General features: G+C 36.2%; 1 protein-coding gene across 1 annotated transcript in view; it reads right to left on the bottom strand.

The window, feature by feature from the left end:
* The window catches only part of LOC127852720 (uncharacterized), a 64,445-nt gene that overhangs the window by 33,840 nt on the left and 11,866 nt on the right, over window positions 1–18,739 (bottom strand). Inside the window, exons 4-13 of the mRNA XM_052386672.1 lie at window positions 18,224–18,358; window positions 15,096–15,157; window positions 10,899–10,960; window positions 9,789–9,904; window positions 7,436–7,634; window positions 6,644–6,709; window positions 5,219–5,373; window positions 4,093–4,257; window positions 2,628–2,786; window positions 937–1,021 (exon numbers count right to left, since the gene is read on the bottom strand). Coding sequence (XP_052242632.1) covers window positions 937–1,021; window positions 2,628–2,786; window positions 4,093–4,257; window positions 5,219–5,373; window positions 6,644–6,709; window positions 7,436–7,634; window positions 9,789–9,904; window positions 10,899–10,960; window positions 15,096–15,157; window positions 18,224–18,358 — 1,204 coding nt within the window. The remainder of the gene's footprint in view (window positions 1–936; window positions 1,022–2,627; window positions 2,787–4,092; window positions 4,258–5,218; window positions 5,374–6,643; window positions 6,710–7,435; window positions 7,635–9,788; window positions 9,905–10,898; window positions 10,961–15,095; window positions 15,158–18,223; window positions 18,359–18,739) is intronic.

The following is an 18,739-nucleotide window of genomic DNA, read 5'->3' as shown; positions in this document are numbered from 1 at the left end:
CAAGAAAAATGTATGAAAGTAATGTGGTTTGAGTCTGATATCGTTAAACTATGATTATGCATAATTGCCGTGGTGTAATGGATATGGTGTCCGCCTAGCGACCGGGAGGTCACGGGTTCGTTCCCCTCGTGGGAGCTTTCTTTAGATCTCTCCCAAAGACACCAAGTACTGGTTCTAGGCCCAGGAAACGCACTCGAGAGCATTTATATAAGCCTTAGGCTTTTGATGCAATCGAGCTAAAATAAATAGGTTTAAACTATGATTATGCATATACAGATGCATGAATGAATAGCAATCTAATGGATCTGTAGTGTACATGAATATAAGGAGATAAATAGAAGAAAAAAAAGAAAAAAAGAATGTTGCCTGTTTTAATACGTTTGAAGAAGTGTAGATTTTTATTTAGTACATGTAGGAAGTTGTTTTTTTGTTTTAATCAACAGCTGTGCCTGAAACAGTTTGGGGTCAGCATTAAGCTGCTTTGAATTTGTACACAAGTGACCACTTACTCATAAAGATATTAAAGGGCACAAATGGGTGATGACATTTTCCAAGAAAAAGGAAAGGCAAGATAATATAATGGTATGGCATTATTTGACCTTTTAACGTTTACAGGATGTGAGAACAAAAGCAGTAGAAATAAAGTTCATTGTTTTAAAGCTGTTACCTTAATATAGAAAGACTATTAGCAAGAAAAGACAACAACATCAAGTGAATATTATGAGTATATTTTAATGTAAAGTACAATTTATTGGAACAAAATAATCTATCAGAAACATTTTCAATGTTGAGGAAACAAAAACACAGATTACATATAAATACTGCTTTAAGACGGATGGTTCATTTAAATTAACGAAATACTTCAAAAACTAGTGATGTGTTATCAAAAGAATTATTATTCATTTCTTGCAAAGTTTGAAGGTGAGTTATGATTACCAATATGTGAGATAGCCGTGTGGATATCCTTGAAAGTTTGGTTGTTCCGTCTGCAGTTCCCACAGTCTGACATTATAAACACAACCTGTAAATTAGAAAACGAACAAGACATGTGTTTGTCAGAAACACTATGCCCCTACTGCGCTTCTTTCATTGATTAATTTTTTGTTATCATTTTGCAGGTACAGATCATTTTTACAAGGGAAGTAATATTTTTAAAAGGATATAATAAAAGATATTACTTCCCTTGTGAAAATGATCTGTAACTGCCAAATGATAAATTATAAAATATAAATTATCTCCCTTTAAAGCTCATTACTTCACTTGGATTTGTGTTTTTTTACCTTTGACCTTGAAGGATGACCTTGACCTTTCACCACTTAAAATGTGCAGCTCCATGAGATACACATGCATGCCAAATTTCAAGTTGCTATCTTCAATATTGCAAACGTTATGGCCAATGTTAAAGTTTTCTGACAGATAGACAGACATACTGATGGACAGTTCAACTTCTATATGCCACCCTACTGGGGGCATAACAATGCACACATAAGAAAACAAGCATGGTCCATAGCAAATGTTTGAGAAAGATAAGTGTACACAAATATGTACATATATTACGACAACTAGAACTTAACTATTAATAACCCCATATGCCAGAGGAAACAAGTTTTACAATACTAGTGCCTTTTTTGTAACCTTCAATGTGATTGTATGACCTTGACCTGGCTATGAGCCATTTTTTATCGTGATGCACAAAAAGGTTAACCACTTGCCAAAGTTCAAGCTTTATGAAATCTAAGCTCTATTAAAAATGTAATTGTTCTTTAAATACTAAGAAAAATTGTATTATTACTTCTGGTTTCCAGATGTACCTTAGACTTGTTGCATAAAGGAAACATGCCCAGCCCATTTTCAAAAATGTTGTTGATATTAAAAGAATGGTAATTATTCCAAATGAGTGTGACCTTGACCTTTGGGCTTGAAATGCAGTCTTTACACAGAACATGGTCTCTCAACAAGACAAACATGAAGGGAATGTTCTTAAAACGATTGATTGATGAAGTTTAAGTCTGCAAAAGTAGGATAAATCCCCTATTTTGAGCTTGAGCCTTTAATTTTGACCTTGACCTCTGATTCAGGGATAAATGCATACCACAAAATGTACAAAATGATTATCACGTACGACTTCTTATTTAAAGATTATGCAAAAAACGCAAAGAATGATTTAGTTGCTGTCTGCATAAGCTGTATGATGTTAAATTTGATGATTGATTTTTAAATGTGACCTTGTCATGGTGCTTGAAACAAAGGTTTTATCCACAATATGCCAACTTGAAATGATGAACATTATTTGGCAAGTTAGTGTAAGTGACATTAAATGAACCTTGCTCAGGGAAAATTGGGATTAAATCATAAAGTGTCGTCAAAGATCAGCTAGTGCAGTCCACACACTTTCTCCTTTAATGGAATTTGTTTGCTTTAAGGACTGCACAGACTTATCTTTGACGACCATTTACATACATGAATCAAGCCCCATTTACATACATGAATCAAGCCCCATTTTCCCAGAGTGAGTCTCAAATGCATTTCTATCAGTCTCATTACTTCCCACAAACACTCACCAAAGACACCTTAGCCACCTCTCCAGCCCATTTCTATCAGTCTCATTACTTCCCACAAAGACTCACCAAAGACACCTTAGCCACCTCTCCAGCCCATTTCCCGGCGGGATAGAAGACGTGCCGAGGAGCGTGGGATTTCTCCACTATGTTTGCCCAGGTATCCAAGGTGACCACAGGTATCCCAGCATGCACATCTAACTTCCTTTCAAGGGAGTCAGTGTCAAACTAGAATAGATGCATCAGTTTCGTCGTAGTTTCAAACAGTACTTGATTCATATCTGTTAACATACTTTTACTTCAGAATTCTGAATAGGTGCAGTAGTTTTGTTTGTTGGGATTTTTCACAGTTTGCAACAGTGTTTTAATAACATCTCAGATGTAATTTGTCTGGCACTCTAAATTTTCAGACACCTTAATTGCTTGGCATAAACATTTTGTATGAAGCTCGTATTTTATCAAATTTCGAAGTGTATGTGTTTATTCACTGACACATCCCAAAAGTGTTTTTACAACAATTATAATTGCAGGATTACCTTTAAATGATTTCCTTAATGGTGTATAGAAAACAAGCACAGTACCCAGAGCTCCAGATAAGATGCGTATCTGCGTATTTACGCATTGAAAAATAAAAAAAAGCGCTTTAAAAATCGACGCAGTGCGTAACATTACGCAATACAAATATCGGTACGCATTTTTGATCGATTAAAGTGCGTAACCGGTTAAACAAATAATCCTGTTAAGGGTTTAGTGTAAGTTAACCTTTGAATCAAAAGTAAGTCAATCAAAAGAACCGTGAAATAAAAATGGCGGCCCATTGTGTTCTAGGTTAAAAAAAGGCACGTGTCAATCGAACAGCGGCTCCTGCAGGAAGTAATTGTATATTACAATATGCCATAAATCTTATGATGCTTCTAGAATTTTTTAAATAATTTTAAGCAATCTGATTGTTGAAGAAGTTTATTGTTAACTTGCATAGACCACATATAGTGTGACTTTATTTTTCATTGCACAAGCAGTGCCATAACTTAGTTTAATTGCGAAATGGCGTTCGTGGTGTACTACATGAATACTATATGCAAGAAAGACCCAATCAAGACAGAGATACAACACATGTAAGTTGAATACTTTAAAGAAAGTCTGTTCATATCATAATTGATAATTTATTATGTTTGCATTTATTAATTAATAACAAATAATAATAATTATAGATTAAACACACCATGTACTATGTCAGTTTTCTATGGAAATGGAAAATACCCCTCAATATTCCTCAATACTGTTAATGGCTGAAACAAAGGAGTAAAATACCCTTTAACAATAATATCAGGGGGTAAAATACCATTTAGACTAAATCCTTATCTGGAGCTCTGACAGTACCTTGTCGATTATGCATATTAAATAAACTCAGAGAGTAAAAATGCAATAAGATATATCACATAATAAAGAAACAACCTGGTATCACAAAACATAATAAAAAAATTGCACTTAAGATTAATCTTAAAAGCTTTATAAATATGAGCCCTGTACTCACTATATCATGCCACTTCTTCTCCTTGATGGCTTCCTTTATCACTGGCTTATCAATGACTCGGACAGGCTTCATGACAGCAGGTCTTATATACGGGATGTTGTCAGTCTCGTTGTGGTTCCCGACAGTGCACAACGTGCCGTTGGGACCCTCTTGTAGGCTGCAGAACTGCATTAGGCAAGGAGGAAAAAACCCAGAAACATTACAGCCTCGCTCTGTGAATTGCATATTTGAAAATTGTCGTCCCCACAGGCTTATGTGGGACAACACTTCTTGCTTTTATGGTATTTTCTCTTAAAGGAGGTCTCTTCAAAACATAAATCTTGTGAAGGTTAAAAGTATTGTCCCTGATATCCATAATACCCCCATAAGTGAGCAGAAACTGTTTTTCCATTTTCAGTATTTTTTCTGTAAATCACAAGCTACATCTTCAGGTTAGATACCTTAACACACAATTTTAGTGCAGTATCTCCATTTAAATTCATGGTATTGAGGTGAATATGTTTTTCTATTATTAGAAACCATTACCTTGACCTGGAACTGACTAATCCCATATCATTCCAGAGGTCAGTCTCCATGAAAGCTTGACATATCCAGAGTAAGACGATTGGTCAGTGCCACAACAAATATTGTCAACAAACTCCTGGGAAAACTGAGCTTAATGCATGTGAATAAAGTGTTGTCAAAGATTAGACTGTGAAGTCCACACAGGCTAATCAGGGATGACAATATCCGCTTAAACTCTGCAATCCGCACAGGTTAAACAGGGACAACACTTCTTGCCAAACCAAGATTTTTGCTAAAAAGAGACTTCCTTCATATGAAAAACCGAATCAAAGTGGAAAGTGTTGCCCATAATAAGCCTGTGTGGACTGCATAGGCTAATCTGTGATGACACTTTACATAAATGCATTAACCCTTTCAGTGCGGGAACCGAATTTTGAAGGCCTTTGCAAACAGTTTGGATCCAGATGAGACGCCACAGAACGTGGCGTCTCATCAGGATCCAAACTGTTTGCTATTCTGATAATATTCTTTAAAAAAATCGAAGAAAATGCCAATTTTAGAAATTCAGCAGACGACATTTTAGACAATTTCCTCAGAGCGAGGCTCCCATGTTGTGACATACCTGATCCGGTCCCAGAGTTCCCCATGGCTCTGCGTACTTCCTGATTCCAGCTCTTTCAATCACCCCTATGCCCAATTCTGAGAGAGGTTCATACATGACCCACGGGAAAGGGCGCCCCACATGGAGTGGGATAGCCTGTAGTTTACCAGTTGAATCTGTAACAGTCACATTGACCAGTGAACTACCTGTATGAGTCAGTAAATCATTAACTTGTCAAGAATTATCTTGCATAGTTACCAAAATAAGATGCACATTAAATAAGTTATATTTGGCACTAAATTATGAAGCATAAGTTTGCATTTCACAGAGTGTGTTTTTTGGTCATTGTCAAAATGTATTTATTTTACCAAATAACAGCCGAAAATCCCAATTACAGTTTTAAACAAGGCTGTTGTCAAGCAATATGGTCCCCTACCAGCTCCACCATTGTCAAAAATTCCACCATTTTCAGATGTATTTTTTTTTTGGTTGCCATAGCAACCACAATTTTTGACGTAGAAACAAAATGAAATGACGTGCATAATGTTCATATTGCCATCTATCCATGTTGCAAGTTTCATGAAAAAATATGAAGAACTTTTTAAGTTATCACAGGATCCAGAAAAATGGGACGGACAGACAGACTGACTGACACACAGAGCGCAAACCATAAGTCCCCTCCGGTTTCACCGTTAGGGAACAAAAACACACAAAAAGCAATCACTGTTTAGTTTATTTATCCAGCTCTTTACATTAAACATAAGTTAGTGTTATAAAGAGGATATTTGTTGGATTCGGTGGATTATCGATTTTAATTCATGAGTGATCATATCAAATAATATTTTCACGAGTGGCGCAGCCACGAGTGCAAATATATATTTTCTATGATCACGAGTGAATTAAAATCAATATTCCACCGAATCCAACAAATTTTCATTTTATTTTATTCTTAAAAATGACGTCATTTCACAGAAAACAGTGAAAATTATTAATAATTTTCACTATTAATTTTCACTGTTGGAAACAGTGAAATTATCAGTTTTAATTCACTGATATTTCTCTATACACCACCGGCAAGCATAAAATAAAAATAAAATATAATAAAGAAAACATTGTTATTCTCAATTAACAATATTACAACAACACCAATATCCCAATTTAAATAAAAACAACGGTGTTTTTCCCAATAAAAAGAGACCCTCCCAAAATTGTAAAAAATACTGTTTTTAGCTCATGCCTACCGGTATCTTGAAATACAGCAAGTTTTTGTATTTTGAAATCAAAATATGACAACAGTTGAAGAAAATAGAAAAATAACCTAAAAGTAAAAGAAATTAAAGAAATCAAAACAGTTGACACTTTAAAAATGCGAATAATAAGTCATAGCATAAGTTCATTCTCCTATTCATCAAAACCTTTTAAGAGGCAATACAACAAATTGTTCACCTGTGTGGAACAGCACCAGGAATGGAATGTACTTCATGGCACCAGACTTCAGATATCGGGTTGCAACTAAAATAATGAAAACATGTGAATAAAACCTTCCATTCATGAGAGCCTACATTAGAGTGACAAGTTTGATTGGCCCATGTACATTAACTGATCGACTTAAGTCAAACTAGACATGAGTCCATAGTGCGCCATTACCCCTAATTGGGCCCTAATTACTCTTTGGTTTTAAAAATGCATTTTTTGACGACAATTAAGTAAAATACCCATGATCACAAGGTCATATGTTTTTAAGAGTTTCGACACCTTAGAAGCAATAATTTTAAGTAGTGTGTGTCATTTTCAACATTTTTGAATTTGTAATTACAAACAAGGGAAGGTAACTCTGGAAATACAAATTCCTGAATAACATCCTTTTTACAATGTATACCTTGGTAATTTTTGAGAAATCAACATTGACAAAAATGAACCAGAAACCTAACAAACACTGAAGCAGACAATGGCAGGCAATTGAGTGATGTCAAGGTAATAAATCAAAACTTCATGAGCCTTTATACTCTGGGAAACCTGGACTTAATGGTTGTGCATTAAGGGCCATCCCAAATTAGCATGTGCTTTCCGCACAAACAAATCAGGGACAACACTTCAGCTTTTTACTATTTTTTCGTCTAAATAAAGTCTCTACTAAACACAGAACCCAATATAGGCTGAAAGTGTTGTCCCAGTGCTGACAAACATGCATAAAGCCCAGTTTTCCCAGAACAAGTCTCAATCAATGTGTATTTTTACTTTTCTTGGAGGACTCTCTCACTAAATCCACCAGACCAAATTTCACCAGAACGCCGTCCTGCGTGTATGAATTGACAGTCTCGTTGTACGCGTGGAGGTACGTGTGTACGTCCTTGCCCCAATGTGCATAGAAACAGACCAGAACCGGTGTCATCTCTTCGCCAGTCTTGGAGATGGTAATCATGCTTTCTAATTCATCCTTGAAAATGAGAACACACAATCCATAGTTTAAAATAGCCTCACTATGAGAAAACGTTTTCCCAGATTGCTAGTACGCACAGGCTTAGCATGTAGGGTGACAATTTCCGCTTTTTTGGTATTTTCGTTAAAGGAAGTCTTTTGTTAGCAATTAGCAAGAATCCAGTTTAGATAGAAAAGGTTGTCCCTCATTAGCATGACTGCACAAGCCTATCTGGGTCGACACCTTAGACACATTGATTTAACCCTATTTTCCTAGAGATATGTTCATATAATATAATTATAATGTATCTGAAAACTATGTATACATGTTTCCCTTTTCCTCATTGGGCCAGACCTTCGCATCACTCAGGAAGAATACAAAGTCAACTTTAAATAGCATCCTATACATGTTGATCACTTGATGTTTTATCATGTTTAAGGAGTTTTCATTTATTTGCTGTCTTATAATGATAATTCGCATGACAACGTGTTTTCAACAGAAAATAGGTCATGCTTACACTAGATTAATGTTTCTTTTATTATTATAAATCACACAAAACATAGGTGCATATCATGTGATTTCTAAGATTTATTTCTAGGTTTAACAAATATGTTGCAAATCTCTTATTTATGATTTTTTTAATTCATTGAGTAACAAAACAAACAAAAGTTCCATATCTAATATCTATACAGCGACTACCGGTATTTATAAGCAAAGAACATGAAACAAGCAGTGGCAACGAATTAGAAGGGGACAGACGGATGGGAAACAGGTAATATGATAGCAAGCTTAATCTATTCTGTCATTTCGCTAACAACTGCAGATTTACATGTAACTTTTTTTTGTCCAATAATACAGTACTCATATAACTACAATTTGACATATGAAACCTGGCTGTTTTAAAATCTTGCCATTTTTAATGTGTTTATCAATTAGTTCTGAAGAAGGAGAGAATGCCAGATACACATCTTACCTGATGGATACTGTGACATAATTATGTTTAGTGGAACATAAATTTTCGTTGATTTTGTGCGTAGAACAATTTTCCAATTTTAGATCTCAAATAATGGAGTCAAATATTTAATTTTTAAAGACTAAATTACTTTTGGCAAGAAAAGCATTAATATAAAATGTAATCCAAGAAAATATATTGCGTTTGCTTGATACCACACAAAAAGTGTAGTGTGTTATACATTGTACTAAGTTGACACTTGACATTTCCTGCTAAAATGATGTAAAGCTGTGTTAATACCGCAAAGTTTATTTGGGTAAAAGCGCTAATTGGTAAAAAATGTCATGCACATTTTTTGTATTTTGCTTGCAAAGGATGTTGTATTTTAAAGAGTAAACAAAAGCTGCTTTTGTGAAACAAAATCCCCCTAACTGTGCTTTGAAGTCCCACAGCATGCTATTTTAGAGAAACAATGGTCATACCTTTGCCAAAAATCAACATACCGGAACTAAACTAACACTTCATCAGTCTTGAGGTAGACTCACATACCAAAAATCGGCTCATATTTGAAAGCCTTGGGAAAAAAACCTCCTGGAAAACGGTCGCTATAATGAAAATTCTTAAGCCAAAGGCCCATAACTTTGCCAAAAATAAATTGACTGGAACAATCTGTAGGTCATGTAGGCAAACTCACATACCAAATATTAGCTCAATATCTGAAAGCGTTGCATACAAACCTCAGGAAAAAACGGAATGCTGGACGGACAGACAGACGGACGGACAGATGGACATACGGACAGTGCGACTGGTATATGCCACCCTTCCAGGGGCATAAAAAGAATACTTAGTTTAATGATTTTTTTTTTCCAATTTGCATTATAAATGAAAGCATAAGCAGTAACAATTAATAGACTTCCCATCAACTTCATGACCTCAATACAGTCAAATGTGATGAGTTTCACACCTTCTACCATGTGCTAATAACTCCTGTTACCTTTCATTTCCATGTACACACACACAACAGAGTGTGACTCAATATTTACATTCTACCTACGTCATCACTGAGTCATTTAACATACATTGTCACACTCGGAACAAACAAACACCAGACTCAAGAAGATATTTTTGCCTCCCAATCACGTTTTAAAATGTTTTAAGCATGTGAGAAGGCAATGTGCTGAGTCAATAAACTGAAGCAAAAATGTGAAAAGGCAACATACAAAGTTCAGGTAAGGTACGCCAATGCTTCTAGCCTCGATGTACACTTTAATCACGTGGCGGTCAACCTCATGACCGGTGAAGACTTGAGATGTTTCATGGATGGAGCTGTTTATCACTGGAAACAAAAACTGAAGCTAATGGCATACAACGTGCAATATCTTCAAATTTGTGGTTTTTTGTACCAGATCTATGTAAAAATAAGTGAGACAAATGTACCAGTATCTGCATTTTTTTGACTGAATCACACACACAAATGCTGTCAAGGCAAACAATAATTATAATTAAGATCAATTTGAATATTCTATGGAAAATTAAAACTCCATAATTCATATATTTATTTTTTTAGCCTGAAAGGTATCATAAATCATTCTAATTGAAACGTATATGTTGATGGAAAGTCTTTAACTTTTCTGACAATTTTATAAATAAAAATGAACACAACTTTATATTCTTTTATGCTAGGATGTATAGGATATTCCTGATAAATGTTCAAAGAATGATAAACAAACACAATTCAAAGACACAGTGTAAGAATGAAAGACAATTGTTCTTACATTAGTGACTTGAACAAAGAGTATTAAATGCACATTAAACACCGCAGTATTTGCATCATATTTAATGTACATTACATACATATTTAATGCGCATTTTATACCATTGTGTACTTTTTCTATCTTTTTTCTGCATCTTTTACAAATCAATGTATGAATTCACTTGAAAATATTCTAAAACACAATTGGAGCGCACTGAAGCAAACTTATTGAATGGTAGTGTATTTTTCACAAGGACAAATACATCTTAATGCACTATAATGTATTAATACAGGAAAAATGCACAAAAAATAAACTTTAATCTGTTAAAAGTGAATTTTTCCTGCACTTTCAAGTGTATTATTGAATTATATTATATACTGGAAAGTTTAAACATACATACATATGTTTTGTGTCTATGCTTTAATTTAATGCTTTCCTCTGATTTATAGAGAAATATCAGTGATCTAAAACTGATAATTTTGGCGCCACTTGTGAAAATATCATTTTGAATGATGATTTGTGAATTAAAATCAATATTCCACCAAATCAAACAAATATCCTCTGTTTAAACTGTACCTTTGTTATGTATCACTACCACAGAAGGGTATCGGTTGACTGCATACTTATGCCTCAATGCTCTAAAATATACAAACAAAATACAAACATTATTTTGTAGTATCATTTATTATTATAAACAATCTGGATAGAGAGCTAATAATCATGCAATCATACAGGTATGTTACTTGTATTCTTTATCTTTCGCAGGTAACTTAAAACTAGTTGTTTGGGGTGCTGTTCCATATCGGGTAGATGATTCAGATTTTATAAAAATAAAACTCTATTGAACTGTTTCGCCCTGAAAGCAAACTGATGAGTATGTGTAAGAAGTGTGTTTCACTCATAACTGTTTAACAGCCAATAAACAATAACTTTGAGTAAATTCTGTCATAGACCAACCATTTGAAGTACTGATGCATTCCATAACAAGGGCTGTTTGTAAAACATGCATGCCCCCCATATGGGCTCTCAGTTGTAGTGACAGCCATTTTGTAAATGTGTTTTTTGTCACTGTGACCTTGACCTTTGACCTAGTGACCTGAAAATCAATAGGGGTCATCTGCGAGTCATGATCAATGTACCTATGAAGTTTCATGATCCTAGCCATAAGCTTTCTTGAGTTATCATCGGGAAACCATTTTACTATTTCGGGTCACTGTGACCTTGACCTTTGACCGAGTGACCTCAAAATCAATAGGGGTCATCTGCGAGTCATGATCAATCTACCTATCAAGTTTCATGATCCTAGGCATAAGCATTCTTGAGTTATCATCCAGAAACCATTTTACTAATTCGGGTCACCCTGACCTTGACCTTTGACCTGAAAATCAATAGGGGTCATCTGCCAGTCATGATCAATGTACCTATGAAGTTTCATGATCCTAGGCATAAGCGTTCTTGAGTTATCATCCGGAAACCAATTTACTATTTCGGGTCACCGTGACCTTGACCTTTGACCTAGTGACCTGAAAATCAATAGGGGTCATCTGCCAGTCATGATCAAAATACCTATAAAGTTTCATGATCCTAGGCATAAGTGTTCTTGAGTTATCATCCGAAAACCATTTTACTATTTCGGGTCACCGTGACCTTGACCTTTGACCTTGTGACCTGAAAATCAATAGGGGTTATCTGCGAGTCATGATCAATCTACCTATCAAGTTTAATGATCCTGGGCATAAGCGTTCTCGAGTTATCATCCGGAAACCATTTTACTATTTCGGGTCACCGTGACCTTGACCTTTGACCTAGTGACCTGAAAATCAATAAGTGTCATCTGCGAGTCATGGTCAATCTACCTATCAAGTTTCATGATCCTAGGCATAAGCGTTCTTGAGTTATCATCCGGAAACCATTTTACTATTTTGGGTCACGTGACCTTTGACCAAGTGACCTCAAAATCAATAGGGGTCATCTGCCAGTCATGATTAATGTACCTATCAAGTTTCATGATCCTAGGCATAAGCGTTCTTGAGTTATCATCCGGGAACCATTTTACTATTTCGGGTCACCGTGACTTTGACCTTTGACCTAGTGACCTGAAAATCAATAGGGGTCATCTGCGAGTCATGATCAAGCTACCTATCAAATTTCATGATCCTAGGCATTAGTGTTCTTGAATTATCACCCGGAAACCATTTTACTATTTCAGGTTACAGTGACCTTGACCTTTGACCTAGTGACCTGAAAATCAATAAGTGTCATCTGCGAGTCATGGTCAATCTACCTATCAAGTTTCATGATCCTAGGCATAAGCGTTCTTGAGTTATCATCCGGAAACCATTTTACTATTTTGGGTCACCGTGACCTTTGACCAAGTGACCTCAAAAACAATAGGGGTCATCTGCCAGTCATGATTAATGTACCTATCAAGTTTCATGATCCTAGGCATAAGCGTTCTTGAGTTATCATCCGGAAACCTTTTTACTATTTCGAGTCACCGTGACTTTGACCTTTGACCTAGTGACCTGAAAATCAATAGGGGTCATCTGCGAGTCATGATCAATCTACCTATCAAGTTTCATGATCCTAGGCATTAGCGTTCTTGAATTATCACCCGGAAACCATTTTACTATTTCAGGTCACAGTGACCTTGACCTTTGACCTAGTGACCTCAAAATCGATAGGTGTCATCTGCGAGTCATGATCAATGTACATATGAAGTCTCATGATCCTAGGCCTAAGCGTTCTTGAGTTATCATCCGGAAACCACCTGGTGGACGGACCGACAGACCGACCGACTGACAGACCGACATGTGCAAAGCAATATACCCCCTCTTCTTCGAAGGGGGGCATAAAATGACACAAGAGCATAAGAACAAGTGGATCACAAGCAATACATAAAAAACAACCATTAGTTGTTTGTTGGCCAATAAACAATTAAGCTATGCCCTGGGAAAATTTGGCTAAATGCATGTGCATAACATGTAATCCCCTATTAGCCAGTGTAGTCTACACAGGCTAATCAGGATTGACACTTTCAGGTTTTATGGAATTAGTCATTTAAAAGAAGTCTCTTCTGAATGAAAATCCCATCTAGGGGAAAAGTGTTGCCCCTAATAAGCCTGCAAAGACTGCACAGGCTAATCAGGGTCAACACTTAACGAACATGCATTCAGCCCCTTTTTCTAAAGGCGCTGCGCAATTATAACATGAAAAAAATAATTATAATATGATCGAGAAAATATTCAGGCAGTTGAAATGCACTTTAAATGTTTACTATCATGCTATAAGAACAGTTATTTTGCATTCTGAAATATGAAGCTAACAAAGCTATCATTTTAATATTTGCAAATAGGAATATCAGCCAGTTTTAATATAACAGAAGGAAGGTTATTTTATTTAATGCCATCATCTAATTAGGGTACAATCACAGGTGTTGGACGCATGGGCAATTCACTGATTCTGTGTTTCAGTTTATTGGCCACACGCCCAACACCTGTGGGTACAACTGGGTACTGTGAAACCATTATTAATCGTCAGGCATTAATTTTCATAAATTTCGTCAGTCGACCGATCGGCGAATTTAAGATCCTAACGAACAATTATGCTCTATGTTTGAACAAAAACAAACACTAAGTTGATGAATATTTTAAAACTTTACCGTAGACATGAGGCATTAAATTCCAACATAATCCATGCACACATTCACTGCTGTTTCGTAATCAAGATTAATCCGGTTCTGACACAAAGGGATGTTGATTACACAAGGTACTTAACTGACACGTTACACTTCTTTAAAACACGTGTGCAGTACAGCTGTATCGAATGCGTTGACTTCGTTTATGTAGAATGGTAATGAATTAGCGCTAATTGTTTATAACTTTATTACCCATTAGGTGCATTGTGTTTTTCAGGGGTGTTGCATATTAGCCATCACGCAGCGAATGCCGACGAAAGACAATAAACCAAATGAAAAGATGACGATGTGTGATCAACAAATTTATCACAAATTAATAAAGAATATTTTAATTGCTGTTTGTTGTTTGCGTTTAACCACACTTATTACTATTTTATATGTATCAATTTTTTTATATTTTTAAATTATTGACATTATTGATTTATATACCGGTAGTTTACTTTTTAAGAACAAACACACACATAGAGTTTATAATTTTAATGTTGATATCAGAATAAAAAAGCATTTTATTTGAAAATAAAAACACTTAACAATCTGGAACCTCTTTCGTATAACACAAACAGTTTTTAAACGGTATTGACAGCATTTTAATAAAAATCATACCAACTAGAACACATACCCAAGAAAATAAACAAAAGTGACTAGTTTGATTTGCTATTTGATAGAATAAGACTAATTGGCAATTGGCTTCGTTGTTACAAACACTCGTTAACGGTTATTCGATCCCACTTGTCCGCTAATCATAACAATGAACGTGTGAATGGCATACGTTAAGAGGGTCCATTACTGTCCCTTGATAAAAAAAGACTAGTTAATTGGCATGTGACAAACAGGCCCCACCTCCTGCAGTGATTCTCAAGTGTGTTCCCGCATTCGTACCACCATTGTTCGCAACTGCGATTGATCGCGAATATGTATTACACACAAATCGGATATTGACTGCCGCATTTTTTTTAAATTCAAAATAAAAAATCGGCGAATTTAAGTGCTGACGAAATCGTCATTTTTATAAAAATGACGAAATTTTGTGCTGTCGAAAATAAATGGTTTCACAGTATTTCAATTATGGAACTTACACCACTTCATTGGAGTTCAAATGCACCGCCATGGCCTTGCACGAGTCCAGCTCCCTAGCAATCTATTAACAACAAGCAAATTTATTGAATTGATATGCCCTGCCAATATGCTTCTGGACCCAAAAGTGTTATATTTGACACTCAAAAAAGCATTTTTTCAAGATACAAAGGGCCATAACTCTATTATTAACAGATGGTGTACAATGCCATTTGGCTTGCATCATCCTCTTATCCATATATATACTCATACCATGTTTCAAGGAAATCTGCCAAAGCACTTCCAAGATATGGCTCCGGACACAAAAGTGCCGGCCGGACAGACAGAAAGAAGGATGGACGGACAAAGCCAAAACAATATCCCTCCACCTATGGCGGTAATTATAACAACGCATCAATAATTGAAGCCTAGCTCTGGAAAAACTAGGCTTAATACATGTGTGTAAAGTATCCTCTCAGGTTAGCCTGTGTGCTTCCAAACCAAAAATTTCATAAAAGCTGAAAGTGTCATCCCTGATCAGCCTTTGCAGACTGCACAGGCTAATCTCGGAGGACACTTTATGAACATGCATTAAGCCAAGTTTTCCCAGAACAAGGCTCAATTGATGCCAGAATAGCTTATCAGCCATTTGTGTTCTTGTAAGGATCACACATTCTGGCCTTCAAGAGAAAATATATGGTACAGTGGTAAATTACCAGTACACCATGTTAACAACAGTGCCAAACTGTCACAAGATACGCCTGTTTGAATGTTTTGGACAACTTGATAACTTTACCATGACCCATATTTGAACTCGTCCTACATATCATCTAGACATGAGTTTTTCTTTGCGCTAATTTTTCCCTTTTGGACTGGTACTGGTACTTTTTTCGATTGGGCAAAAAAATTGCTGGAATCATTTTTTTACAGTGACCCAACTGGTCTCAAATGAAATTCCAAGGTGTACCTGTAAAGCTATCAACACAGAAAATAACTGCACTTTATCTACATTTAAACTCAAGTTAATGAGCAGAAACCATTTGTTCAGATACATTGATATTGATGGGAGGAATCCCATGCTAAATCTGCATATAAGATACCTCATCAGTGCAAAAACCTTCATTTAAATTCAAGTTTATCACCTGGAAATATTTTTAATTTAAGTAACAGTGACTTTGACCTGACACGCCCACAATAAATCTCAAGCTAAGTCTCAATCCTTTAAGCTGGGTTCCCACTGCCGATCAGATCAACTCGATCAAGCCCGACCAAGCGGTCGGGTACTGGTCTGGTTCGGTCGGCATGCTTGATTGGGGGCGGTCGGGTAGGTCGGCATTGGTCAGGCCTCCTACCCGAACATGTAAAAAAATATCGAGTAGCGGTCAAGTAGGAAATGGATCGAGAAGCACACAGCAAGTGGTCGTGTATTAGTCAAGTAGAATATCGAGTTGATCATGAAGCAATCGTGTGGCGATCGGATTGACATCTTTTACATGATCTCTACCCGATACGCTCCACCTCTACCCGAGTTATTTTAGATCGCAACACGATCCACTCCACCTCTATTCGATTAGATTAAAGATTTACTAGACTGCTACCCGACGGCTCTTCAACCGTACACGATCACTTCTCAATTGCTATTCGACCAAACACGACCTCATGAAAATTGGTCAATGAAAACTAATATTATTGACAGGAAACCACCTGTTTGATGGTCTTTCCTCCCACCCAACATTCCCCAATTTAATAACGAGGTGTTTTCAACTATTTTGAAACCTGTTTTAAAATGGATAGACCATTTTCTACAACTGGAATGTAAAATTGTAAGTTTGTAAAAATTATAGAAAAAAATAAATTAATCATGTGTTTATGATTTATTAAATTGCAAAATTACACAGTGCTCCAGCCAGGCCTAAATCGAAGGGCGCCGCGCCCTGCCCTCCCGAACATTCGCCCTGCCCCCCCGAACCTCCGCCCTGCCCCCCCCCCCCCTAAAAAAAAAAAAAAAAAAAAAAAATTTTTTTTTTTTTTTTTTTTACATATGATAAGTCATAAATCTCTTATTACATTGTAATTAGTTTAATCCTCATTGTAGCCATTATATTTAAATGGCTTAATAATAATGGGATTAATACAATTATTTATAACATATAAATTAACATGCAATAAGAAGCATTCCAGAAACACCCGCGCGCTTGAACGTGCCCTTTTTACAAAATACTGCGCGTCAAAAGTGCCCTTTTGACAAAATACTGCGCGTGGAAAGTGCCCTTTTGACAAAAAAGCCCCCCTGCCCTTTTCAAATCCTAGCTGGAGCACTGTTACAGCACTATAAAATTAAATTTAACCAACATTTAAGTCTTGAATAAGACATATAATCTAACCCAGTACTTTAAACACAGCTTCATGATGTAAATCTCATAATTTCAAATAACATGACATGAAAGTAGAAAAATTACCTGACATGTAAATATTTCCCTTTTCACAAAAGCTAAAGGCAGACTAATATGTGAAGCACAAAAAAACTAATCCCGGGTAATTTTACTACATTGTACTGATCATCAACAAATTAAGGGCTTTTCCAAACAGCATATGGGAAATAACTCCAGGAGTCAGATGCCTATACATTAGTCAGCTTTATTCCGAGGAAAATAGCTCAGGAATATGTGGAATAGTAAAGATACAATAGAGTGTCCATCTACACTTAATGTTGATGACGATTTTAAAAAGTAAATTTCACCCTTGAGACATTAGGAAGCAGTTTGCTCCACAAATTAATAACATGTTATGCAAACAAACGGATCAATTGACCAACAAACTGACTGTCAAGAGTGGTTCAAATATGTCCCAATTGTGTGAGGGTATATAAAGCCCAAACAAATAAGTCTCATTCTGGGAAAATGGGTCTTAATGCATGTGCCTTAAGTGTCAACCCAGATGAAGAAAGTCTGCACAGGCTAGGTAGAGAAGACAATTTCAGCCCAGAATGGAGTTTTGAATAGAAAAGACTTCCGTTCTACAAATTATTCCATAAAAGCCAAAAGTGTTTTCCCCGATTAGCCTGTGCGGACCACACAGGATTATCTGGGATGACACTTTACCCACATTCATTAAGCCCTGTTTTCCCCCAGAGTATTTCTCAAATACGCACCCCATAAATCATGTCCTCCACTTGATGGTGCCTGGGCCCGTCCGGAAATGCCAGTAGGAGAATGTCATGTGACCTCTGCGCGATCTCAATGGCTTCCTGATTGACCTCGGCACTCTGCTCTGCAAAGAGGCTCGCCTGGAAGATGACACAATTCTCCATGTTAGGACAATATTATAAAACTATTTTCTAAATAGAAAAGTTTTCAATGATTTTGCAAAAATTAAAATAGACATTCTTTGAACCATGCCCAAATAAAATCATCAAAGCCAATATCACTAATTTTGTAGTATTTTATATGCAAAAACAATGTCACTAGAATGTTTAATATACCAAAGGTATGCAATATGTTTCAAGTGTAACTCCAGTGCAGCCTGTGAAAAAAGCCAATGACACCACAAAGCCTTGGGTGATCTTATAGCGGACAGGGTAGCTCCTGACCAGACAGTGCTTAATGCACAGGCTGGTCTGGAGCAACTCTGGTTGCAAATGACATAAGACCCATTTTTGTATGACATG

This window comes from Dreissena polymorpha, chromosome 12, assembly GCF_020536995.1.
Source record: "Dreissena polymorpha isolate Duluth1 chromosome 12, UMN_Dpol_1.0, whole genome shotgun sequence".
NCBI lineage: Eukaryota > Metazoa > Mollusca > Bivalvia > Myida > Dreissenidae > Dreissena > Dreissena polymorpha.
This window is presented reverse-complemented; position numbering and strand designations above follow the sequence as displayed.